Genomic DNA, 27,926 nt, shown 5'->3' with positions numbered 1-27,926 from the left:
CCTCACAACAGTGACAATTCATGGTTTTAAATGACAGCATCTCCTCTGGGATTTAAAATAATACTTAGCCCATGTTCTATATATGTGCGCACACATATTACACAATATTTTATATCTTGTATTATATTACAATGTTTTATTATTTTATCATCCATAGCAATTTCGCAATAAAAGGCTGGGCACTTGAAGCTCAAAAGCAACCACAACTTCTCGTTTTTACTTCAGAGGCTGAATATTTAAGACTATTTCTCTGCCTTAATATCTCACAGTTTGAGGTCTCCCACCCACCTTTTTGTCATCCTGGCAGGCAGGGGTGAAAGTTACTTAAAGGACTTACCAGTACACCGGAGTCCTGAGCAGGGGGCATGGCCTCAACTGGAAGAGGCGTGGCCTCAACCGGAAGAGGCGGGGCCTTTACATTCCTGGGCCCTTTAAATCACCCCCGGAGCTACCAGCTGCAGAGGCAGCTGGAAGCCCCAGGACTCAAGGGTGATTTAAAGGGCCCAGGAATGTAAAGGCCCCGCCTCTCCCGGCAGTGGGGCTCGGGAGACAATTTAAAGGGATCAGGCCGCTGCAGGGAGCCACGGGCCCTTTAAATCGCCAGCCTGGGGAAGCTGGTCCGGTCCGGCACGATGTACTGGCTCTTGCTGGTATGCCGGACCAGACCGGACCGGCTTACTTTTACCTCTGCTGGCAGGACAAATGAAGGCATCATAATGCTGAGGTGTCACTTTTACACTGTTTGGAAGGCACACTAATAAAATGTGAAAATTATGATGTGTTAAAAAATTCCTGAGTGTAACTCCTGAGTGTAAGACAAAATGATGTAAGTACAATTAACACAGACAGTGATTTTTAAAGCAAAGTGAACAGGATGTATCTCAGGCACCGACTGAAAGCTTTGAATGCCATGTACAGCGATATTGTACTATAGCTTTTTGACCTAGAAGAACAATAATTTTCCAAGGCAGCTGAAAAGATCAGACAACTATGACCTCTCCGTGTTCTTGAGCTGGTGGTGTACCAGCCTGCAGGTACAGAGTGTGTCGTTTCCATTAAATGAAGACAAAATGCAGAGGGATATTCAGCTGAAAATGCTTCCTAGCAAAGTATTTTTCTCTATCCATCTAACCCCTTCCAAGTTCAGGGAGCTTCTGTCTTGAGACTGCTTTCAAATCTCCAAAATCTCTCAAAAAGCATTGCTCAGTCTCAGCACCAGGTCAGTCCCTCTGCTTCTGAAAACTGAATTCATTTTCCAAAGATATGTGAAATAAGTGCAGGGGGAGAGGGAAGAGAGAAAAAGTCTGTCACCATTAAATACAATGGGTTCATCAAGTCCCTAATTACTTTTGTTTTATGTCTCTTGGTTAGCACTAGACCATGATGGACCCATTAACTTCTTGCATAGCTATCTTTTCCAAAACTGCTGGCCCCACACTTACAGATGTGACCATAGGTGCTAGAACTACAGGTGCTGGGTGTGCTGCCACCCTCCCTGCCTTGAAGTAGGAATAACAACCCAAATACATCACATTCAGCACCCCCACTATAAAAATTACTCCAGAACCACTGGATGTGACCTTCAACACATCAAAAGTCTAGCATTCTTGCAAGAATTATACAACCTTTTAAAAAGAAAATATTGCCAATACAGCCAATTGCCTACAGACATAATTTGGCAGTCAGGAAAAAAAAATGAAGTTTTGCAAAACATACAGTGCACTTTTCTTAGCTGCAGGCTCACACTCATATTTGAATGTATTGTTATGTGTTAGTCTAAAGTGCATTGAAACTTGGGGTTGGTAACTGCCGCTTATCTAAGATAATTATAAGACGCCATTAAGTTCCTTAATGGTACCTGGTAGCTGAAACAATAGGGGCTTTCAACCAAAATACAGGCACATGTCACCACCAAAAAAGAATGCATATCAGGCCACTCAGGAATATGAACTATGTGGAAGGAGAGGTTTCACTGGGTATTGTTTGTACAGGGCCGGCTCCAGGCACCAGCTTAACAAGCAGGTGCTTGGGGCGGCCAAGGGAGAGGGGCGGCACCTGCGGCAATTCGGGGGCGGCAGGTCCCTCACTCCCACTAGGAGCGAAGGACCTGCCGCTGAAGTGCCGCTGCCGATCGTGGCTTTTTTTTTTTTTTTTTGTTGGGGGGGGGGGAAAGGCTGGAGCCGACCCTGGTTTGTAGTAGAGAAGAGAGTGTGAGTGAGAGAGAGAGAGAAAGAAAAAAAACAGCACTGGGAATGTGGCCCCAAGGAAAGCAAATGACTCGTTTATAGTTGAAAGTGAACATGGATTAGGGTAGAGTGTAAATTTAAAGCACAGTAGCTGTTCCTGACCACACTCTTATTCCAGAACAAGAGTGCCTTATTCCTGGTTAGCTCCTACACATAGGAACAGCTCTGTGTGTACACAAGCTGTAGAAGAGAGATCTTGTGGGCTAAGTGCTAACTGGAAAAGGGGCTCGGAACGGAGAATAAAAACACAGTTTCTTGTTTGATTCTTGCTCTGTTCCAGGAAACAGGATGTTGTACACACTTTGTAAATAAACAAGGACTGCGTCAAAAAAACCACCTGACTCCATCATTAATTTTTCCTCCTAACTGCAATGACCCACAAGACCCTGAATTTTTGGCTAACTGCTCCCATCAAAACTGGTTGTAACAGTTACAAAAATGGCAGTCAATGCAGCCTAATAGATAGGCACAAGACTGAGGGCAGCAGTACTGCAGTGCATCATTAGGAAATTTCTGTTTGAAAAAGGCAACGAAGTACTGAGTCTGATCCAAAGCCCTTTGAAATCAGCTGGATTCTTTCCCTTGACTTCAATGGGCTTTGGATCAGGCCCTAACATTTTTTTTCTCTTGCAACTTAAGGAAGCAGAGACTGCTAACCTAGTCGCAACAATCCCAATGGCTAATTTCTGTTGTTGATCTTTAGGCCTGAGATGGGTGCAAACAATGAAACAAAACAGAATAGTTCAGCTGCAAGCAGGGCAATGGGCTTTAGAAACTGCTCCTAGCAGGTGCATGAAAACACTCAAAAGTTTCCATAAGTAACAATGCTAAAGATTCTTAGATGCCTGTCCACCAAAGGCATCAGAGGACGAGGAGGGGATCAGAATTTTAATTTTACCAGAGCAAACTGTGGAAGAATGAGGAAAGTGTAATGAACTCAGCAGTTCAAATGAGCATCTGTGAAGAGTCAGGGTGAAGGGCAGACAATGAATTAATGGCAGACTTTGGAGTCAACTGCAGGGAAATCTGTCTGCTTACTCGCTTGCCTGCAGACAAACAGCATAAGAACATTAATAGCTGAGTGGTACAGGAAGGAAGGAAGGAATGAGGAGGAAGCTCCATGAAATTCTATACAGCACATAAAGCTGAAGGATGGAGCTCATTGGAAGCTGGATACACAGCATGAGTCAAATTGACAGTACTTTAAACCCCAGCTTCAATGGAAACCCATGTAATGATTCCCTATATCCTTTGCTATTTATTAAAAACAGAGTCTTTCTACCAGCTGTTACTTTATAGTGTGATGGTAGTGTGGCAATCCATCTGTAATGTAAAGGATGTCCTGTAGGTTGTAATTCTGAAAATATCAGCCATGTGATTTGTTAAAGTTGCTGGACACTTTAATTCTGGTTAGGGAGAGAAAAAACTCAAGAACAAAACAAAAACAAAAAGCAAAACAAAAGCAAACAAAAAACAGAAATAAAAGGTTTTCTTATGGGATCAAAATCATTTCACCCTACTGAGTACCTGAATTTGACATGACAAGGTACAGTCATACCACGTTGGTGGGATGAGTACGCACTATAGCCGGATGGAAATTTTCTGTCAAAATGATTTTCAGGTAGAAAATATTTTTTTCACAAAATCAAAAAAATTTCTGCCAGAAAATTTCAATTTTCCCTAGGGAAAAGAAAAATGAAAGCTCCCTGGCTCCCCAGCAGCCCACCTGGAAGGGAGCTGGCAACCTGGGATCTCAAACTTCATGACTTCCTGTGCTCCCAAGTTCCCCACTAGGCAGGCTGCCACAGAGCCAGGGCTCCCCACTTCCCCCGTTACCCTACACATTTTTTGCTTCCCCATTATTTTTTATGCTTTCTCCACATTGACTTCCTTCTTGCAAAACAGAGTGACTTCAGATATACATAGATCATTCAAAGCAGGGACTGTGCCTTCGTATATGTTTGTACAGCACAATGGGGCCTCAATACTGATTGCGGCCTGTGAGCATACCACAAAGTAAAACTTTAATTACAATTAACAAAACAGTTAAATGAAATGACAGGTGACAAGCTAGGGTGACCAGATGTCCCGATTTTATAGGGACAGTCCTGATTTTTAAGTCTTTTTCTTATATAGGCTCCTATTACCCTCCACCTCCATCCCGATTTTTCACATTTGCTGTCTGGTCACCCTAATGACAGCCCTTAAAGACACAAGAAAGGATGTCAATAAAATAACAAAAAGAAAAAAAAAGTACTAAAAACTGTCAACAAACAATAACTTAGCAATTTTAGTTCAACTGGAATATAAGTACTCTTAGGTACCTCAAACACCTTTTTAAAAAAATAATATTTTTTCCATACAAAGCACACAATTAAATAACAATGTGCTGCAGAAGTGTCAGATTGGGATTTTAGCCATACAGCAATATGTATGTGTACATATACATACATATACACATTCACCTCTGATTGACTCTGTCTTAGTTCCACTAAGGACCCAGTAACAGAATGGGTCTATCAGAGTACCTATGTTAATTTCTTGTCTTAAAGCTACAAAAGAAGCAGATGTATAATGAATCTTTTGTACCAGATGGCAGGAGAAAGGGGGAGCTGCATAGCACTTAGTTCTTGCTCCCTCTTATTTCTATCCGACTTCTTTTGGATCCTTTCATACCATTCTGGATAAAACAAATTCGTTCGTGGATGCTAAAATAAGATGGAGTTTTTTAGGGCCCCAATTCCTCAAGGCAATTAAACATGATCCTAAATCCATCCCTATTCAGCAAATGTGTAAGTGTTTTGTTGTATAAGAATGGACTGCTGAATTGGGGCCTAAAATAATGAGTCATACTATAAAAAAAAATTAATATAATAATTTTTGGCATGTTCTCATGTTGCAGAGTGTTTTTATTAAGCAGGACAAAACACAGACCACTATATAAGCTATCTTTTTAAACAGCTTGTCTAGCTCTTATAAATGTGGTGTATCTCATATTTAAGTATATTAAACATTCATGTTTTTAATTTCGATCTTAATCTCTTTTGCATGGGCACTAATTGATAAAAACAACAACATGTAGTTCTTTGATGCTGGAAGTAAGATTTTTTTTTCTTTTCTCCACGAATAGAGAATCTGATCTCATACACAAAAGTTCCAAAACATACTAATTAATTCATTAACTGGTATCTGCAGCACAACAATATGAAGTAATTCTAGTCTCATGCAGTGAGACTTTGAGAATATTAAGAGATAATATCTGGGGAAAAGACAGTAGTAAAAGAAGAATTCATGTAAACATAAAGAGAATAAATGCAAGCAACAAAATGAGTCATACATTTCTGGCCATGTTACAGCACTGTGCCATGTCTCCTATGTACAAGAAATAATTGGAAAGAGTCAATGTTTGCTTCAGAGTGGGTAGAACATGAATTAAGACAGTGGGGATGGTAAGCATTAACACTCTACAGCTCTGATCCTGCAATCATTTACACACAAGGTTAACTTCGCAGTCACAAGGGACTACTCAGCGGTATGAAGTTATGCATGTGTGTAACTGTTTGTAAAACTGGGATAGGGCGGTCTTCATAAATAGAATTAATGATACACCAGCCTGGGGGCTGGGAAGAAGGAAGGAAGGAGGAAATTGGGATGTAATTTCACCAGAGCAAATTTTGGAAGAGTAAGGAAAGTGTAGTGAAGCAACAGAGAGCAACACAGAGAGAAACAGAGAACCACTCAAGGAAAGGTATTTTTAAGGGTTCTGTTTCTTCTAATTGCAAATGCAATAAAGGCCTGATCCAAAGGAATCAATGGAAAGATTCTCTTTGACTTCAATAGGCTTTGGATCAGGCCACAGGAGGAATAAATTGTGGCCGAATGCACATAAGCAAGAGAGTGTAAAAAGTAATGAATGGTGAGAATAAGGCATGTGCCAGGAAGAATTAAATAATTGGAAGATTACAGAATGGAGTTTTTTTTTTTTTAATTGTGAGGACTGATAGTGAAGAAAAGATTAGTTACAGTTTGAAATGCACAAAGAACAAGAAGTCAGTGAAGGAGACATTATGGTTCTTAAACAGATGGCGAGGATTATTTATTGACACGAGAAATTGGTATTGCTATGCATTGAAATGAATTCTTTTTCTCAGGTTTTCAGAGGACGATGTGATGATATACACCAGATACATCTTAGGGGAGGAGGAAGAACTCCTGACGACTATAAAAATTACACGAGGGCAGATAATAGGAGACTAGAGATGGACAAAATTTCCAGGATCCCTCCCACAACTCTGAATGAAGAGCCAAAAGAGATGGGGAACCTTTGAAAGATGGGGTAGAGGAAAGCTTAAATTTAAAACAATTGGGAAAAAGTAAAGGTTTTTTTCCTACTGTTATTGTCCGCCCCCCCCCCCCCCCTTTTTTTTTTTTTTTTTTTTTTTTTTTAACCAAACACCGCTATTTGTTCCTCTGTTCCTTGTGAGGATGGAAATGACATGGGTGTATTATGACGGGGGGGAATAATTTACTGCTGCTGCCATGCTGTCCCTGTTCTGTATGAATACACAGAAGATGACCAAAAGGTTCAGTCTGTCATCTTTAAGAACCAGGAGAGTTTCCTTAAACCAAACAAAGAAAATTAGTATTTTAAATAATTATTTGTCATTGTGACAGGGTGCTGGGCAAAAGGTTGCTGATTTATCCCTCTGTCACGCCAGCTCCCATTTAGGGGAATAGATTAGAGCTGGCTGGAGGTAACCTGGCCCTAACTGGGGAAGCAGAGACAGTGGCTGACTAATTAGCCTGGGGCTGTCTAAAAGCCTCAGATGAAGGAAGCCAGGGAGAAGCAGAAAGAAAGGGAAAAGGCAGGGAGAGGAAGCTGGAAAATAGCTCTTCCCTCCTGCCTGCGATGGTGAAGGGCCAACTGTATATGGTGAAACGGTGGTGGGAATAAACTGTGAATAAACTGTACCAGTGGTTACTAACCCCAGGGTCTCAGAGTGACTTTGTGGGCCTAGCAGAGGTAGGAGCCAAGGGGGCCCTGCCGGTCTCTGCTACACCTATCATCACAGATTTAGTCTTAAATGTCCCCTTTGGTTGAAGGTTCAAATTTGCCTTTTAAAAGGGCCTCCAAAAAAAGAAAAAGCGTAGGCACAAATTAGTATTTGAATGCACAACTGTCTGATTTGCATGCACAATTGCTGGATTTTGAAGCACATGAATGGGTGTTTCTGCAAATGCTACTGCTGCATTTTCAAAGGCCATTTGAAAAAGTTGCCCTTACCGTCAGAACAGATATTTTTTAAAAATAATTTAAAATTATTGCTTATGAAGCTGTTATTCAGGTAACACTAACATGAATGAAGTATAGTGCAAGGCAGATGATATGCACTTTTACATATACTGCTTTTTCAATTAATTCAAAGTGAACTCTGGCTAGGAACACACTTACTATTTTAGTAATTTCCTGCACAAACTTGCAGTCAATGCAAAATGTGCAAATTGACTTGGTAGTTATGTGAAGTAAATGAACAGAAGCTAGAATAAGACCACCATCTTCTGCTGACTTAAATGGGATTTGAACCCACAGGTCCAGGAAGTGGACTGAAAGGCTAATGGAGAAAATCACTATTCCAATTTATAAAACCCATCTGCATGACACATAACATATTTGCTCGAATAAACAACTAACCATCTAACTAGTAATCAGAGCTATTATGTATTTTAGTGGATTGGATTTCAATAGAATAACATGAAAGAATGCCTAGCCTACTCTCTAGACTCCCTTGCCATTAATTAACAAATACAATACCAAAAGATTACAACATCAAAATAGCAAGCACATTTCTCCTCCCAACAAACCAACCACTTGTAAGCAAATAGATTGCAAATAAACATCTCACAACCCTCATTTTCCCCACCCAAAATCTAACTCCAGCCACCTCAACCATCTTTAAACGCCTGCTGAAATTGATTGGCATGCCTGAAAGATCAGCCAGGCTGGACTATTCTGTACCAATGGGAGGAGTGAATTCCAAAGATTGGGGGGGGAAGGGGGCACACAGAGAGTCAATCCCAGCAGCTCCCTATTTTAACTACCCAAAAGACTCCAGCCCAAATGCCTTCACTGTTCTCAAATGCAGCAGGGTGGAATCGGCAGAGAGCTGATCTCTCTGATAGGAAGGTCTCATAACAACTGTGGCTTTATGAGTAAAAAACAACATCTTAAGGTCAAGGAGGAAGTCAACAAGCAGCTAGTGTAGATCCTAGGGTTAGGGATAGAGCATCATGTGCTCACAAAGAGATGCCCCACTTATTAAACACTCTACTACATTCTGCATGGGCATCCAAATGGATTTAAATATATATGTTACTAAGACAACCATTACTTTGGGGTAGATTGTAATAGCCCTTACTCGAGTAACAAAGAGGAGAAAGAGGGAATAATGTCCCCGCTTTATGCGTCTGCTCACATCTGCTTATATAGGGACACTGGTTGGGGGGGGGGGGAAGGGGAGAGCAGGAGCTACACAGCTGATACTGCCAATGAGATCATGTTGGTGGGGAGAAGACAGAGAAAGAGAAGAGCCTTGGCTCTGTCCTTACCAGAGTGGGTGATCGGACACAGGAGGGGAATTGTGACTCACTGTGCCCAATTAATTCTTTGGCTTAGTCGTGAGGTGGTGCACTGATGTAACGCGGACTGTAAAGATACAGCTAGCCCTATAAAAACAATGAAGTCTACGCCTTTACTCTGAATTTACTGTGATGTAACTGAGACTAGAAACTGGCTTTTCATATTTCTTTTTGGGGCTGTTTACATTCATAATCTCAGCCATTACATTAACATTTGTGTACCTAGCATAGTATAGGATACAATAAGTTGTGACTGCAACATGCTTCATTTTTCCTCTACTACTTCTGAGAAAGAAGCAAAATGAAACTCAGTTCAGTGTATTGGCTATACATGGAACTGCTTACAAAGATCAGCCACCTAACTTTGTTTATGCTCCTAAAAAAACAGGGTGTTCCTTTAATATAACGAATTAACAAAATCCATCTGGATCCCAAGCTGTGCACATCATATCTGTATGTGATAAAATAGTTTGTCCATCTTTTGGAATTTTGCTGACAGCTCACTGAAACCAGCTACTGCCTAATCCATAAATGAGAAAGAACTTTTGCTTTCATCCACATGTGTTTTATTTTAGTATCTGGGTGGTTGAAAGATCAACACTATGGCAAGTTTAAATGTATTGCTGTGATAATGGAATCCACTAGCAAAATGTGGTGTAAAAAAATATAATGGAACCATTATTGTCATGTATCTGTACTGATATATATAAATAAGGCCACCAGCACCATGATATTTTTTATTGCCAAAGCTCAAAACAACAACAGAATCATAACTAAATCATGAGATGCCTATCTAAGATACTGTAGCAGCAAAGTTTCATACTTAGTCATGCAGGAACACAGGAAACTTTGGGATGGAAAGAGGTCAGAAAACCGATCTAAGTCTATTATTTCCACTGAGTTACTGCTTATTACTGACCACATATTTTTCCTCTAAGTAGGTGTCTAAATCATTTGTAATATTGTTCATATTTAGTAGCATTGCTATCTTTAATATTTTTTCCATAAATTGACTATTCTTTGGATAATGAAACTTCTCTTACTATAAATTCCTTTAACTCTCTCCGTTTTCAGCCCAAGACATTGCCTCCTTAATCTGAAACTTGAAACTTAACTGCTGCCTCCAGAAGTCTATAGGCCAAATGATATTCATTGGGGGGGGGCACAATCCTGCCCTATTGATGCAGGTCTGACTCCCATTGTTTGGAGTTTGGCTTGAACTAGTTTTACAGGATTGGGCACATTATCTCCCCTCTCAGAGCAAACCTGATCCTGCCACCCCTTTAACATTCTGACTGCAAGCATGCATTGGAACTTCTGCTTCTTCACAATAATCTTACTAAAAAGGGGGACTGTAATGATTGCAAATGCAGCCTTGTTGGTTCTCTAAAAACTGTAATTTTTGTTGATTCAAATCCACTCTAGTACCTGTTTCTATCAGATGCTTATTCCTTTTCTGCTACTGCTAAGGAGGCCAAACTTTCTCCCATTGAAGTTGATAGCAAAACTCCTTTGACTTCAGTGGGATCAGGAGTGGGTTCAAGCCCAGTGACAATCATAGAAAGGCCTGAACCAAAACCCCAGATCCAAACACCATCAACTTTGAAATCTGGATCAAACTTGAATTTTGTAGTTTGAGCCTCTCTCTTATGTTCCTACTGTGAAATCCTAGCCTCACTGACTCAGCGGCAAAACTCCCAATGGCTTCAATGGGGCTAGGATTTTACCCACTGTTATACTCTGATCATGTTCAATGTGACTTATTGGTGGTATTTTCCCTTTCCATGTTTGTAACTGTTTCATGTAAGGCAAGTATTTCTAAGTGGAAATTATTACATCCATAATTTCATAATTTTCATTGATGAAGGAAATGAAACAGCAAAGCAAACAATCAAATAGAAGCTACTGATTGCTGAAATAAAGATGTAGGATCCTGACTTTTGGAACCCATTTTTTAAAAATCTTGGCCAATGCTTTTATAATCTAGACTATATTTATCTGTATAGCAGTAGACTATCTACAAAGGGTTAACTTTTCAAAGTGCTTTACTCAAACACATGTAATAGCTAGATACTTTCTTTCATCTCATCGAGATGAATCTAGGCAATCCTCTTATCATATCTGACTGCCACAAAATGAATTTTCTCGCCAACCTGTGGTTTCTACTACACTTCTGTTATGTCACTTTGAAATGTACCCACAAAATACATAGAGACCTCTGAATGCTTTCTCTTAAAGTGTCAACATTCTGGACCTGATAGTTTTAATAAATTACTTTAATTCAAATCCAATTTATTTTTAAAAACAAATGAAATTAGTTTGAATCATGTATTTGTATATTTCAGCACAAACTACAATACATCTAAAACACACAGAGACCAACACTCAAATATTCTCACCATTGGGTTGAACAGGCAGTGGAGGTGTGTGTGTTGGGGAAAAAGACTAACCAGACAGGAGCAAATAGCAAAATAATCCCCAGCAGAGTAATAAACATTATTAATAAGGAATTGCAATCATAATAGAAGACGTTTTCAAAGTTCCAAATCACACAATGAAAATTAAATGTTGATGTTAATGTTTAAAAAAATGTATATAAAACATATCCCTTGTGCAGTATACACATACACACAAAATACATTTAAAGGTAGAATTTATACAGCCCATTAAACACAAAGTGTATTTCACAGTGGCCCCAAGTAGGTGCTCTTGGTGAACAAAATATACTAAGAAATAGAAAGTGGGTTGTACTGCCATTAACCCACATACAAGAAGAGAGATGTTCTTAATGTGAAGCCTTATATAAATAATTATTTATGAGTGAATGAAGATAAACACGCCATTCAAATATTAGTTATCCTGCCTCTGCCACACTAAGAGCCAATCCTATAGTCCTGATCCAAAAATCAGTGGGAATTTTTCCTGGGTAAAAATGGTTCATAGGCTTCAGAGAATAGAAAATATGTATTGCATACATTTGCTGTAGACAAAAAATGTTATGAATGTGTCCCTAATATTGCCATGAATAATGTGCTAACCTTACTTTTCTAACTGACAGACTTTTTCAGAGCATTAAACATCACCTAAAGACAGGAACTCTTAAGGAAATTGGAGCAGGTTAAGCAAGAAAATATTCAAGTAATAGCTGCAAGGAAGACTTATAACAATACTTTATATTTATGAGAAACATCTTTAAGGTTAAGATCAGGTATGGAGGGATAGAACTACACAATTTAGTTAACTCCACTAGATAGATTATTGGAGTAGGTTAATTTCTTCTGATGCTACAGAAAAAAGGAACAATGCAAGGCAATTTTATGTTACATTTTATTGAGACACTATTACCATTTAATGAACTAGGTAAGTTTTAAGTCCCTATGTTAAAAATTATTTGCCAAAAATATGTCAATGGTTATGTTTTAGGTGGAAACATTAATGTTAATTCATCTTGAGCTTCTAGCCAAGCAACATCTAACTCAATAAGCCCAATGCTATTTTTGTTTTTGCACACTTACATGTTCCAGAGACTTTAATAGAAGTTCTGGGTGAACAGAAATGAAAGATCTGATCCCACTGAAATCAACAGAAATCTCTCCATTGATGTGAATGTGCCTTGGATCAAGTTCACTGTGGGTCAAGATTCAAAGAAATTTATATGTTGTGATGGAAGCTTCCAGTCACTTAGTTTTAGATGAAAACCCACAATTTGTGTGGGAAAACACTTAGAATTATTTGCTTTTTTTGGGGGGAGGGGAGGGAAGAAAACATATCTAGAATAAAAAATCATGGTCAAGCAAATAAAGTGCTGCTCTGTGTCATATGCATAGATAGATAGATAGATAGATATTTCTCCATGCAGATTTTTCCAGAGCACCAATTTTTTTTGTCAGTACTAGAGGCTCATTATTATATGACAGTGTCCTGTTGTTCCTCCATAACAACAACAAAAGAAATGTGTTAACTTTAATAAACATACTAGACTTTCCCATGATGTCAATTCTTCTATATTCTACAGGTTCCTAAACTACTAGCAGAACAAGATAAAGGCAAGTATTTGTAGGGAAATATTAAAGGTAATTTTTGATCTAGAAAACATTCAGAACCAAGTGCCTGAGTCTTGGTCACTAAAACTATACTGCAAAATACTAAGAGATGTTGTAATGTTATCTCCTTCATAAAAAGTGCAAGAGATGGATGAGATTGCAGGTGATCTCTGGGGGAATGAGATCAAATTTCTGTAAGTGTGAATATAACAACTGAATTCTTGTTTTCTGTTAACCAAATGGGAAACTATAGAGGTTGATACTAGCTCAGCATAGCACACACTGATACAAGGGAAATTCAGGTACCAAATCTCAACCGTGCACAGTTTTAGTAAAGGAATGAAGCAATACAGCCAATAGGATCTCAGGCAGAGGACACAAAGGGTTTGTCTACACTGCGATTAGGCACCCATGGCTGGCCCGTGCCAACTTTCTCGGGCTTGTGGGACTTGGGCTACGGGGCTGTTTAATTGAGGTGTAGATGTTTGGGCTCAGGCAGCAGCCCAAGCTCTGGGACCCTCCCACCTTGCAGGGTCCTAGAGCCCAGGCTTCAGCCTAAGCCCGGACATTTACACTGCAATTAAACAATCCCTTACCCCGAATCCTGCAAGCTTGAGTCAGTAGGCATGGACCAGCCACAGGTTTTTAATTGCAGTGTAGACATACCCTAAGTGAAGTAGTGACCCCTCACTTGGACAGGACTTCTAGCTAAACTTGCTTCAACTCTTGTACCTCTTATCCTTCAAGAGGGCATGAGACATCAGGGCTCTGAATATATCATAATCACAGCTCTCAACATAAGGAGGCATACATAGTCAACAGAACCACGGGGAGGATCTTTGCGCTTATTGTATCCATCTTTTATCCACTACTTTGGCTAGGAAGACTAGCATCATACCAGTACTCCAAAAGACACCACAAGGCAGTTCAACTTGTAGCAATGGAGAAAAGATACGTAGGGAGATGGCTGGTTCAAAAACCTTTGATGACTACTAATGAAATGCACCCTGTCTAAAATTAACCCTTTACCTGCTGCTATTGAGCAAAGGACAGGATAACAGAATGTAATAACCCTCTTCCAAATCCTTTATAACATTTTGATTTTCCCTTCAAAGTCTCTCAGACAATCACATATGTACATGCTACATGTAAAGTGGTGCTGAAGCAGAGGAAGGAATACAGACGTACTGCTGCCTATGCCTGACAACTTGCTTTATAATAAACCTTCCAATTCTTTTATTATATTAGGTGTAAAGTGTATCAACAGCAAAGGCTTACTTTTTGTCAGAGTGCTGAACACTGAGTACATGGGGAGCCTCATTCAAAGTCACTTCCAGCACAAGGGGAAAGGCAAAACTGAAAAAAGCAAAGTCTTTATTTTGTGAAAAGCAAAGGTACATAGGGCCCAATATTACGAGATACTGACTGCCTCCTGTGAGGTGGTGCGGACTCTCAACTATCAGGTGATTTCCATGGGAGTTGAGGGTGCTCAGCATCTTGCAGGATCAGTTTTGTGTTTAAATTAGAGCTCTACAAGAAAAAAAAACTGCATATAGTTTAATTTTCAGTGGAAGGCAAAAAAAAAGATCAGTGCTTTTGAAACTGATATCCAAGGCAAGTCTAAACAATATGATTCCTGAATTTTCTTAGCCTTTCAAATGAGATAAGACAGTTAAAATGCCCCAACCAGCACTTCCACTGCAAACTTTTTACTGCATTCATAATTTCAAGGCAAAAATTTCCACTGAGCTGAAAACTGGTAGACAATTTCTCAGCAGATGAGGAAACACATTTATCCTAAACATTAATGTAGGGGGAACAAAACAGTTTAAGAATTTGTACATGTGAATGAATACAAGTACCAACACAGTTTTTAGTGCATTCTGATACTTCTACAATCTAGTATTGAGTGAAACGTATCACATTTTTCCAGACGCCACTGGTCACATATTAAGCAGCTATCATTTAAAGAAACAAACAAATAGATGAAGCAAAACAAAACTGAACTTTTACAAGATTAATGCTCTGGTCTAAAGGCTGCAGTTCAAACGAGTTTATGTGTGTGTTGTCTGTACTATCTTTTGCTTTTTCCAGTAAAGTTAATAGTGTTAATGTGTTTTCAAATGAAGGGGACATATTTATGTTTAAAAAATAGTTCGCATGTCCCGGTCAATATATAACAACCCTTTCATAATATGTTTTTCAGCTACACTGTGAAACCATTGGAGTGCAACAGCTAAAAACTCCATCACTGTGAATTCGATGGGTTTCAATACCTAACACTTAAACCAAACCCTTAAGACAAAACACTGAGAAAAGCCTTCTGACCCTTTACACTTTTTTTTTTCTTTTAAACTAGTCACGCAGACTGTGTACATCATTCACAGAAAATAAAGCATAGGGGAGTTTGTTTATTGTGAACTGTTTTCCAACAGCTTAATATTTTTCTTGTTTATTCATTATTTGGAATTATTCACTGCATAGTTAGGCAAATGCCTCTCGCTGTGGAGAATAGGCATGTGAAATTCATTGCAAGTGGTCAATATACTACATATGAGGTGTGTTAGCTGGTTTTGATTAGGCACAGATATGACTCAGTATTGTTTCTTTTCCCCAAGTGGATGAGTTTAGCTCTAAGAATTAAGGTTCCGGTGAGAGACTCCTGTGAACAAATTCATCATTTGCTTTCCATGGATATTTCCTTTCCATGGATATTTCCTAATATTCACGTATAATGTGCTGTTCCCTGTAACATCCAGGCCAGTAAAGTCATCTTCCAGAACATTTGCACAGCGAACACAAACGTGCATGAACACAGTCAAAAAATATTTAAAAATTCAACCAAATATTGGTGATAAACATTCACTGTTCATCCAGCTCTGCTCCAAAGGAATACAACTACTATACCATGTCAGCACATAAAATATCTATGGTGCACTTAAGCATAGCAAAGTAATAGCTACGTAAAATGCTAAAGGCTTTTAAATAGTTAGCTAGTGACAAGCTTTTTCTGGTCTTGACCCTCTACAAATTTCTGTCCAAACAGAGAGAGTGTGAGGCCTTTTTGTAAAGAGACAAATAAAAAGGCCTTTTTAGCTGAGAAAAATACTTTGACCTACCTGGACTGCATATCTTGCTGTGTTTTGGATTGGCTGATTTCAGCGGGAGGGGAAGAATGAGAGACGTGCTGTTGTAACTCTACCAAAGACTGGTAGTATTGTTGCTGATGGTGCTGCTGCTGTTTGTACCGAGACAAACTGAAAAACAGTCCTAAAATGGCTTTCAAATTTCCATTCCTTATTTCTATAAAAAAGAAGTGAAAACACCAGGGTTAGACTCTCACTTTTGTATATGTAGGTGTGTATATTTGTGTGTGTGTCTATATACACATATAGATATATGTATATATACACATGTGTGTATGTGTATTCAAGCATCATATTAGGTCTCACTATTGCTTAATTGCATTGTTATTGCAATTACTGCTTAATTATCAGTCATTACTTCTTATGTAGCATCTCCATTACTGGAGGTTTGCAAATATGGTAGCAGATTGTTCTTAACACTGTACTACACATCTCTCTACCATGATTAGACATGAACACAAACACAGGTAGAGTTTCTAAAGTAATACAGCCCTAAAGAGCTCAAGTGATCTGCAATGAATGTGAAATCAATGCATTCCCTCTGCCTAAAATCAGTACAAGGACTTGTGAGAGGTACGGGGGACAGGAGTACATTTGCTAAAGAAGTTACTTAATCAAAATTCTCCCAATCCAACATTTAAAATAAACCAATTCTACTTGAGGTTATATGCAAACAGGTTTGATTAAAACGTAGTTAAAATCTCTTTAAAGAAAAAAATCCCTCAGAATAAAGTCCAAAGTAGTTGAGAGATATTTGAAAACTATCCAGTTACTAATCAATGTGGGGTCATCACAGGCACAGCACTCTGATGGACCCTCTGTGAAGGGTTTGCAGGAAAGACTGTATATGAGCTGGCTATGCTGTCCGGCTGGAGAGATCAAGCGTTTGAGAGGATTTAGCCACATATCCCCATTTTTCAGCCATTGTCCACACCTCTAGAGAATGTAAATTGGACAAAACAGTTCCCCAATCCCAAGACATACTGCATCAAAACTGCAATTAATAATCCTTCCACAAAGGTGGTTGCAATCTTCTTTCCTTCTAGTTCAGAATTTAATTTTACACCTCTACTGTAATTGCTCCTAACGTCTGGCCTTTTTTTCATTTCTACCGGGAAATACAGTATATTGTATGTGCTTTATTATTATTTATATTTTGGCTATGTGCTACACGTTGTCCACATACAGGAAGACATTGTCTCATCTCTGAAGAACCTACAATCTAAAAAGAGAAGGAATATTCAAATGGTGGGTGACAGAGACACTAGTAATATATATACACACCTTTTACATCTATATATATTTTGAGGGGGGTTATATAAATACACATCCACTCTATTTGGCTGTCCCCCACCCCATCTATCCATTGTTAGTTGACCAAATTCTAGTATGCACTGTGGATGTATAATGTATTGTGGAAAGATCTGATAGAGAAAAGGGTAGTGGCCTTCTGGGTCAATTCAGAGACACTGTCCCTGCCTAGGAATCAGCACAGAAGACGGTGTGAAGAAGGTTGTGGGAGAAGCAGATGAGCGGACATTCCAGACTGGCACTGCCAGCACAAAGGAAGTAGAAAGTGGAGCAGAGACAAGAGCAGATAAGCAGGAATGGACAGTACTGAGCACAAGAAACTAAATTGTCTTGCAAGGATGTTTTGGAGATTCTAGTTCCTCTATTATTCCTGCAAATTTAGATGTATTAAAGTGCAGGAGCTTTACAGCACTTTTTAATGAATTTTTTATAACAGAATTTATACAAGCATTTTCGCAGTCATATCCTTAGCAAACTATTTTCTTTCTCTTTAAGAAGGAATAATTCAGCTACTGGCACATACACGAATGTGTTGGCAAAACACAGCAGCCAACTTACATTTGTTCCATTAAACAATAGCAAACAACGCCTTAGACATTAGAGCCTATTTTAATGAGAGGGAAATTTGAACAGAACACTATGAAAATTGCCATAGGATCTTCAGCTTCTCATGGAACCACCAGAGCTGTACAGAAGAACATTTCCTATATGTGATGTTCTTTCAGGAAGCCATGACTTTTAAAGTCAGACTGCGCTTGTTGTTCAGGCAAGTGGGCTCCATTTAAAAAACAACAGTGAAACAACTTTTTAAAGAACATTCTTCCAAAAGACAACCTCACTGATGACATTTTAAGCATAATTCTACTTTAAAATTATTCTCTGTACCTGATATTGGTTTGTTTATTGGTCATTTTATAGCAACAGGCTAATTTTTGTGACCTGAAATGATTAATAAAAGAAGAATCTTCTCTTTGAAAGACCAAACTCCATCTGTTTTTAAGCTAAACACACCCACTCACCTACCACCTCCATATCTTAAACCATATTTATTTTTACTTCTAAAGCAGGATATGATCAGTTTTGAACTTTATCTTTTATCAGTTTGATGAGACCAACAGCTTTTCACAAGCTTCTGTAGAAAGGCAGAATCTGTATGTCAAAATGAGCTACTAGGCCATGAGTAATATGAATAATTATTTTTTATCATTTCCAGAACTATTTACTATGTACTAGAAAAGGGTGTTTTGCAAAACCATTTCCTTTAACAGAAAATGATGAATCATAGCCCACAGTCCCCCCCCTCCAATAAATTCTCCCTAACAGTTTCCAACTTATTTTCTGATTACACCTGATGCAATGCTGAATAATGATGTGGTCATCTTGTCTCCCCCTTATATAATCAGATTAAATACTTTTATAACTCAAATTGCTGGCAGTAGCATTATAGTTAATTTTTTTCCCCAATAGAAAGTGAAAGTTAAAAAAACTTGAACAGCTAAAAACAGGGTGCTAGAATATGACCCCAAAATATGTGTAGCTAGGTGTGTACTTTATAATTCAGGGATTTTGGAAAAAACTCAGAGAGTGAAAACAATTATTTTTATTACCATACTTTCAGACCTGTGAAGTTGCTAAGATTCTCCGACCACTGAAGAACCCAAAAGCATTTTTTAGATATGTATATATTTACACTTGAAAAAAAAAAGATTACCTTTTGCTGCTACTGTTTTATTCTTTATTATCCTTTGGGTTCTCCAGTGGTGATTGTACAATACAGTTTTGAAAATTACTTCTGATCAGTATCTCCTTTTTCAAATGTCAAATCAGGTGGCAGCTGGTTGTGAAACCCTTTGTTAGGATATTAGGCTTTACTGCTCCTGTGACTGTTTGCAGCATGCACTGATGAATAACCCACCATTCACCAAAGCCTATTACAAGAAACAGACTTACTAGTTTATAAAATCCAGATAACGAGCTTTAAACATAAATATTCTGACAAATGAGTGCAAGAGTCTCTTAAAAGTTCAAGTTGCATTTATTAAGGACAAACGGATGAATTACATTTCGCTTTTCCTTAATTACCTCTCCTAAAGAGGAATGGTAGTACAGTAGTACATTTAGTTCATGCTGAAGAAATAAACTTAAGGGAGTCAACCTTCTGCTCTCAGTCACACTGATGTAAATCTGGAGTAAATTCATTTAACTAAGTAGTCTCAAAGGACTTACTCCAGATTTATACTAGTGTGACTGAGAGCATAATATTGCCCAAGGATTTTTAACCTTATTTTAATACTCAAAGTTTGTGTCATCAGTGTTCTTTGGAAGGAACTTTGTGCCTTATTTTTTTTATTATCATTATTATTTATGGTTTCAACAGAACACAAAATTGCTAGGAGAGAATTTAGATGTTTTCTAATACAAAATAATTACTGTATTTTATAGTGAAACACCGAAAACTAATAAGGACACAATAGCATTTAAAATAAAGAAAGAGGGACGTTACCAAAAATCTACAGAAATGAAGATATGACAATACATTATATGTCATTTTAGAACTTCTCCATTTTGCAGTATACTGACTTATGCAGAACAAAAATGCTAATGCATTATATAATCAAAGAGAAGGGTATATCCGTGGCTTTGCCTTTCAAGTATTGCTAGATTCAGTTAGCATCATTGGTTTTTTTTGTTTTTTTTAAAAGGATGCCTTCAGTGACCCCAGTGGACTGTCTCTCATTAGAGCATTTAATTCAGCATCCCTGTTTTATACTATCCATTATGAATTATTGGCTCATGACAGCCACAGGGAATATCCCATATAAGATAGCCAAATAAATAATCAAAAATGCAGTGGTTATAGAACTCTAGATGATAAATCAATATTTGTAATGTGTTTGCTACTCTAGTAAACAGAGAGTGAAATCCTGTTGTCACTGAAGTCAACGGGAGTTTTGCCATTGACTTAATGGGGCCAAAATTTCACCCAGAATCTCTATATACTAACACCCTGATCCTGCACTACTTGAGCACTGAAAACTCCCACTGGCTTAAATAACAGTCTTGGAAATACTGGATCAAGCCCTTCTTTCTTTAAAATAGTTAGATAAGCCATCTCTCTGCTGCAAACATTGAGAATATTTTATCAATAAAATGTATTTTTGTAATATTTAAAAAACAGACAATTGCATTAAAATACGAATTTCAAAAAAAGACTGAGATGTGTACTCACCATTTTAAGAAGAATTAGGTTTCAGAGACTGATAAGGTCTTAAAAAATATTTCCGTTTTTAATATTATACTTTTAATAGGCTATGGGTACTGACAGTGTGTTATCCAAACAAAGCAGAAGGTATAGATACAGGAGTGAATTTCAGTGTGTATTGATCATTGTTATTAAACAAAGAATAGAATTAAGAAGGGGTTTGCATCTAGAACATGCTACTGCATGGTGTAGATATGATACACTATCCTTTAAATAAATGACTGGCTTTTCTCTCATTTGATAGTATAAAACACCATGATTTCATATCCAAATTATACTTTACAATCGATTCAATTTGTAAAGTACTTCGAGAGCTTCAGATGAAGGGCATTATATAAATGCTAAGTATTCTCATTAGCAGATGGATAGATATAATAGAGAATAGATGATATCAGTGCTAAATATGTAATACTCTGAATTAAGGAAGTAATTGCCCCTAAGCAGATAACTGAGTAATAATGTGACAAAGACACCATATGCTGTACTTTTGTGTGCACTTACAGAGCAATGTTACTGTTCTACTAAGATCATATCGAGATGGAGATAGTGAGAGATAAGAACTCTCTGTTAATTTTTATATAGAACAGAAGATCTCATTCAAAGATTTCTTGCTGTGTACCTTATAGAATGAAACACGATTGCATTTGCCATCTCTGATAAAGGAGTACTTGGTTTTCTACCTTTCAGTAAATTGTGCTAAAGCAAAACTGAACAATTAGCAAATCTTGCAAAGTAGGGATCACCTTCACCGTTCACTGAAGTCAAAGGGCAGTCAGGGTACTCAGCACCTTGCAAGAGTGCTCAGCCCCATTCATGGTTAAAACCTTTATTCAATACTAATTCCGTAATACTGCATAAAGGCAGTGATAAAAATCCACTTGTTTTAATATCATTTGTATTTAGCATGCAAGCATAGCACGTTAATGAAGCTAAAAGCTGGATGACAGGCTTAATCTAACATGTTAAAGATAAACATATATAAGTAGTAGTAATTACATCAGACTATAAATTGAGAGTTATAACATAATAAAAAGAGATACTACTAGATATTAATAGTATAGAATTAGCATCTCTTCCTAAAGGTCCAGTCACTGTTCCATTTTATATATACCACACACACAAATATTTACTAGATTTGGGCCTGCTCTTAAAAATGTTTACTCATACGAATATCTTTGCTCAAGTGAGTCGTCTTCACTGGGACTAATTACATGGGCAAAGGCACTTGCATGCATGTTTGTAGGTTCCAATCCTATATACTTTATGTAGGAATATATTAAAATTTACATCTGGAAATCCCCGTAGCTATAAATCACTGGGGGGAAAAGGAAAAGGAACCAACATACAGAAAAGTAAATGACTCATTTAAATTATTGCCCCAAGTTTCATATACATATTGAATTTTCTGATTTAATTTTTAATTAAACAGAAAAGGAAGTTTAAACCATGTCTGTCTCTGTCCCCCGTCTCTCTATGTATATAAGTGTGTGTGTATTTCAATGCAGCTTCAGTTTGGTGTTTAGTTGTATTAAGAAAATTAGTTTTCAGAAAGGAATCCCATTATCTGTGTTGATGATGTATTTTTCTTACCTTCAGCAGAAAGACCTTGAACATTTACTCCTCTGGCTGCCAGAAAGCTAAGGCAGACATCAACATTCTCAATCTGCAATATGAACAGAAATAACAAGCAATTTAAAGCTATTTACAAAATGTACTAGAGTGAGAATGCAGAGAGGGGAGAAAAAGGGAATGAATACTTTACATTCATCACATACTACAGCTCTTTTCCAAAGTTTAACAAGAATGATTACCGCTAATTGGAGCATTGCTATAAAGCTTTCATTGTCCACTTTGGTGCTTAAAAACAATTCATAAAGGCCCGATCCAGAATGGCATGCTGACAGATCAGCAACCCACCTACTTAACATAAAACTGGATTTTGTACACTACAAATAAGTAGCAATGAAAGCATCCATAGAGGATTAAACACTACGCGTGTGTCTGGAGGGGACTGCCTTAATGAAAGAATGTGAGCAAAAACATTCAACAAGTGTGCCAATGAAGGTATTTGTCTGGGATGAAGTGTAATTTCAAGAAAATGATGATGTCACAGCAATGAGTCCTTGTTTGGTTTTTCTTAATATTTTTTTTAAAAAACTCATCTATTAGTATATTTTATGTTAAAATTTCTCTAAAATATACTTCCTCAGTAAAGGTCATCATGATGTGTACTGCCATGGTTGGTCCAGCACATTGCACAGATACCAAGCACAGCTGTAGATGACAGGAAAAGAAGCACAGAGCAAGAGCAATATAAGGATGACAATTCTGCCTGTAAAATGAGCAATCCCAGAATAAATGTAATGACTTTTTCTTAATAGGTTAGGAAAATGGAAAGTTCCAAACTGTGTTTCTGTGAGTCACCATCTTGGTTGTGTGTTTGTTTTTAATATTTCATAAATCTTGAAACATTAAAGTAAACAACACATTTTAAGTTAATAACTTGGCAAGCAATGATTTGATCTGTCTAGTTAAATTTCTATCAAAAATGGGCAAAATGACACATTGCCAGTGTCTTCTGCAGATTGGCTTTATTGTAAGTTTTCAACTAAAAAAAAGCTGATGAAGACTGCATAGATAAAAGAAAAGGATTAACCTATTTAAAATATGTATTGTTTACATCATCTAATTGTAAAGCATATTAAAAAATGATTCACCCTCGTCTTAATATACAAACCTGTAGGTAAGCCGGTAAATGCAATGAATTTTGTGTTCTTTGAACAGGCATCATTTGCACATTCACACATTTTACAATAAGATTTATTGGCACTTTTCTATCCACAAAGCACACAGGGGATAAATTATTAGCTGATTAAAAGGTACTTAGCCTGGAGATTATATTTTTTTCCCCAGGCTGGGACAACACTTCTCACCTGAATAGCAATGCAAATAAATAAGGAGGAAGCCCTTAAATTATTCCGCATATCTCCCATGACTGCAGTCCTCCTTCTACTATTTGAAATAATATTTTATAAAATGAACAGAAAATTTCTGTTTGCTTTCAAGAAGTGCACATTGAAGAAATTTTCTCTAAAACCTACACAGAGAGTCTCTTTTAACACGTGGGCAATGTTTTTAAAGGTGAGAACATGTGCCAAAAATCTAGATGTCAATGCTTCACCCAAAACAAATTACACTAAGCTAAGGCTGTGGAAAACAAACATTGATAACGTAAGTTCCTTATGGACTGATCAAACAGTTTTCAGCAGCTACTACGGTATATACGGTCCCTTTTTTTCTACAATTAATATGCTAGCTAACACTTTTTAAAATAAATATATTTACACTAGAGTAAATCTGGAGTAACAACAATGAAGTCAATGGAATTACTCTATATTTACACCACTGTAAGATCAGAATATGGCCATTATTTCTGCCATTTTCTAAGATGTTAATGGAATTTACTTGGGATCATTTGGCATCATAGAAGGTAAAAACAAACTGGGTCATTTAGGACCAAATCCTGAAAACAATTGAATGTGAGTATCTTTACCCCTGGGCATAACTTTTGTGCAGGAGGAGGCCCTTAAACAATACAATTTACATTCCTTATGCAAAAATACCTTGATGGGAAATTCTACTTTATCAGGGAATTTAACACAAATCAAGGTCTGTCTAGAGATGAACTATAAAAAAGTTGAGTTCATCTTTCAACTTTCAGCTCAAACACTGAACTATTTGAAAGAAGCAAATTTTACCTTAATAGAAAATCCTGGAGATTAAATTGAAGAAAAAAAAAAAAAAAGGAAAAAAACAAAACATTAAGCAAAAAAAAAAAACAAAAAATTAAATAAAAAAAAAAAAAAAAAAAAAAAGGACCTAGACTGAGCATTCAGCAACACCTACCTACAAAAAATTAAATCAAGGTTTCTTGACACACTTTATGATGTTACCGAGACATATTTCATAGCAATCGTATGCCCTTTATAGTGGGATCAGGAGACTGTGGCTATAAAAATCTGAACTAATTTATTGGGAACACTTGCAGCCTCTGTCACCTAATGTGTCTTAGTTATTTTTATGTGGTGTGTATATATAGTTGGGAGTCTAAGCATATTTCATAAATATAATAGCCCTAATGGTAGTTTTTTAAAGCGTGATTATGATCAAAAAAGAAACTATAAAAATGTCACCTAATTACTTCATATGTCTACTCCTTACAGCCTGTGTCTTGCATGCCACATCTGTTAAACTTAGCTGCAGAAGTAAAAAGTAAATTCCATTTTGCTTCTGATTCCTCAACAGAACTGTAAACTATAATTCCAGAACCATTAGTGTAGGTGATAGTATATGAAGGAATAAGAACACAGCCTGGCTTTCAGATAATAGGTTATGATTTCAGGGTAAGCCTTATAGTCCATTCTTGTTTTGACTGCAAATTGAGCAAGTTTGATACGGGGGAGTCATTGATGAAGAATAAATCGGAAGCCCTGAAATGTAATTTTTACAGTCAGTTTTCTGACAATAATTGCATTTTAATACAACTTTAGAGAACTGTTAGAAGATTCAATAAGACACTGGTTAATACATTCTTGGAGTCCTCACTTTCTTTCCCTTCCAGTCTAGAAAAGTTTGTTTTAAGGTATTCCCATTTTTAAGCTTTCAGTATATCCATAAACATTACTTTAATTGCCTTCTTCTTGCCTTGGCTAACCACAGTTATTCTTTGAACTGACACCCCAACAGCCCCAAATACTTTTTATTCAAACGTACAAACAGATGAGAATAATTTTGCAATTACAAAAGTTCTAAGAGACCTCAACCAATTTCCACTCCTCAATGTTGTTTCAATCAAGAGTGGTATGGATCTCTGAACTCCATGTTTATTTAAGTAGCTAGTGATACGGTTAAAATAGGCTGGGACACAGCTTTGCTTCACACCAAGAGTGGAAAGTAGCACTCTATCTGCTTATGTCTCGGGGAATGCAGTCTTTGCATTGTGACAAAGATGATACGTCATGTAGACCTGACACAAACATCAGATCTCCAAACTTTTCGTGCCCTACTTCCTTTACAGAAAATACTTTAGCCCTAGCTATTAAGAAGGATGATGTTCCTCATTAGCATAACAGATATAATTAAAGTTACAGAGCATCCTAGCTGAACAGAACTTAGGGCTGCCAACTGTCTAATCACACAAACCCAAATACCCTTGTCCCACCCCTCCCCCTCCCCGAGGCCCCATCGCTGCCCCGCCCATTCTCTGAGGCCCTGCCCCACTCACTCCACCTCCCCGCCCTTCATCACTCGCTCTCACTTTCATTAGGCTGGGGCAGGGAGCTGGGGTGGGAGAGGGTACAGGCTCTGGGCAGGGGCCAAGGGGTTCGGAATATGGGAAGGAGCTCCAGGCTGAGCCTCGGGCAGAGGGTTGGGGTGCAGGAGGGGATGCAAGCTCTGGGAAGGAGTTTGGGTGCTGAACGGGCCTCAGGCTGGGGCAGTAGGTTAGGGTGCGGGAGGGAGTTTGGGTGCAGGAGGGGGCTCTGGGCTGGGGCAGGGGGTTGGGGTGCAGGAGGGGGTGCAGGCTCTGGGAGGGAGTTTGAGTGCTGAAGGGGCAGTAGGTTGGGGTGTGGGAGGGAGGTTGGGTGCTGTGTGGGAGTTGGTGAGGGGTGTGGGCTCTGGCTGGGCGACACTTACCTCAAGTGGCTCCCAGTCAGCAGCACGGTAGTGCTAAGGCAGGCTCTCTGCCTGCCCTGGCCTCACATCGCTCACGGAAGCGGCCAGCACGACGTTCCTGTGGCCCCTGGGTGGGGGGCTGAGGGGCCAGGCGGCTCTGCACATTGCCTCTGCCCACAGGCACTGTCCCCACAGTTCCATTGCCCATGCTTCATGGCCAATGGGAGCCGCCGAGTCAGCGCTCGGCGTGAAGGCAGCACGCGGAGACCTCCTGGGCCCCCCCTCCAGGGGCCGCAGGGACGTGCCAGCTGCTTCTGGGAACAGCGTGTGGCCCTGGCAGGCAGGGAGCCTGCCTTAGCCCCAGTGCGCCACCAGACTTTTAGCAGCCTAAAATCTCCCGGTTTGGTTTCAGTAGCCTCCGAGAGACAGAGTCCGATTCCGGAAGACTCCTGGCGAAACCGGGAGGGTTGGCAATCCTAACAGAATCAGTTCAAGAAAGTATAGTACTCAAGGTTTGCAGGTAGGCAAATTGATTTCCACAGGAACACCAAACATGGGCCCAATTCTACCAACAGAGGTGTACATATAAATGTGTGTAGGATCAGGCTACCAGTGAACAACTTTGCACCATTGTCACTAATTCCCCAAAGTGTTGGTCAGCCCATTTTATAAAAATAATACATTTTTGTCACTTCACAACCATAATTGTTTTTTAAACAAAGATTTTGGTTTCGGAATCCCACAGTAATGGCTCAACATATTATACAGTCTTTACATTCAGGTAGTCTATATGTAAGGGGACTGTTGCCCCCTTACTAACATTCAGTGGGGGTGTTTTGGCTGGCTAGCTCCCAGCACTAAAAGGGGAAGGGTCGATGGCAAATCAGGAGCCTGAGACTGACAGTCCCCAGGAACAATGGGGAGAGGCCAATGCTCCAGATCAGCCTGATTGACAGGGCGGGCAGGCTAATCAAAAAATCAGGAGGCCAGGGGGGTCCCGTCCTCCGTGTGAGCTGGAATGGCCTGAGTCAGACAGAGTGGGGCCGAGCTAAGGAGAGAGCAGGGGCCCGAGCTAAGTTGCTGGAAGCAGAGCTGCAGCCCCAAAAGCCAGAGCACAGCCCAGAGAGAGCAGAGCTGCCCTGGGAGGAGAGCTGCAGCAACCAGAGCCAGAGGGGCCAGACAAGCAGCCAGGAAGCAGGTCAGAGCTGGGAGCAGAGTCACAGAAGCAGCCTGCAGAGCCGACCTGTCCTGGGGGCAGAGCTGCAGCAACCAGAGCCAGAGAGCCCAGAGAAGCAGCCCAGGGAGCTGGAGGCAGAGCAGCAGCAGCAGCGCTGAGGCAGAGTGGAGCTGGAGCCTGGGCTGGAGCAGTCCGGAGCTGGGTGCGGTGAGCAGCTGGGGAAAGTGAGGGGGACCCTGGGCAGTGGGCCCAGCGCAGGGAGACACCTCAGCCAAGAGGCCTTGCAGGCCAGACTTGGGGGGGATCGTAACCCTGTCAGGGCGGGGGCAACGCTGGGAAAAAGGGTCCTGCCACCTAGAGCCTGAGAGCGTGTGGCCACCGCCAGAGCAAGTGTCCAACCCGCAGCGTCTCTGCAGCACAGCCAGGGCCTGA

General features: G+C 39.1%; 1 protein-coding gene across 1 annotated transcript in view; it reads right to left on the bottom strand.

Annotated features, from left to right (window-relative positions):
* The window catches only part of NAV3 (neuron navigator 3), a 382,361-nt gene that overhangs the window by 205,235 nt on the left and 149,200 nt on the right, over positions 1 to 27,926 (bottom strand). The window contains exons 4-5 of the mRNA XM_029910866.1: positions 22,235 to 22,307; positions 16,045 to 16,228 (exon numbers count right to left, since the gene is read on the bottom strand). Of these exons, the coding sequence (XP_029766726.1) occupies positions 16,045 to 16,228; positions 22,235 to 22,307 (257 nt within the window). The remainder of the gene's footprint in view (positions 1 to 16,044; positions 16,229 to 22,234; positions 22,308 to 27,926) is intronic.

This window comes from Terrapene carolina, unplaced genomic scaffold, assembly GCF_002925995.2.
Source record: "Terrapene carolina triunguis isolate 2854851 unplaced genomic scaffold, T_m_triunguis-2.0 Scaffold68, whole genome shotgun sequence".
In the NCBI taxonomy this organism is placed as follows: domain Eukaryota; kingdom Metazoa; phylum Chordata; order Testudines; family Emydidae; genus Terrapene; species Terrapene triunguis.
The sequence above is the reverse complement of the archived record's forward strand: the minus strand, read 5'-3'. Positions and strand labels throughout refer to the sequence as shown.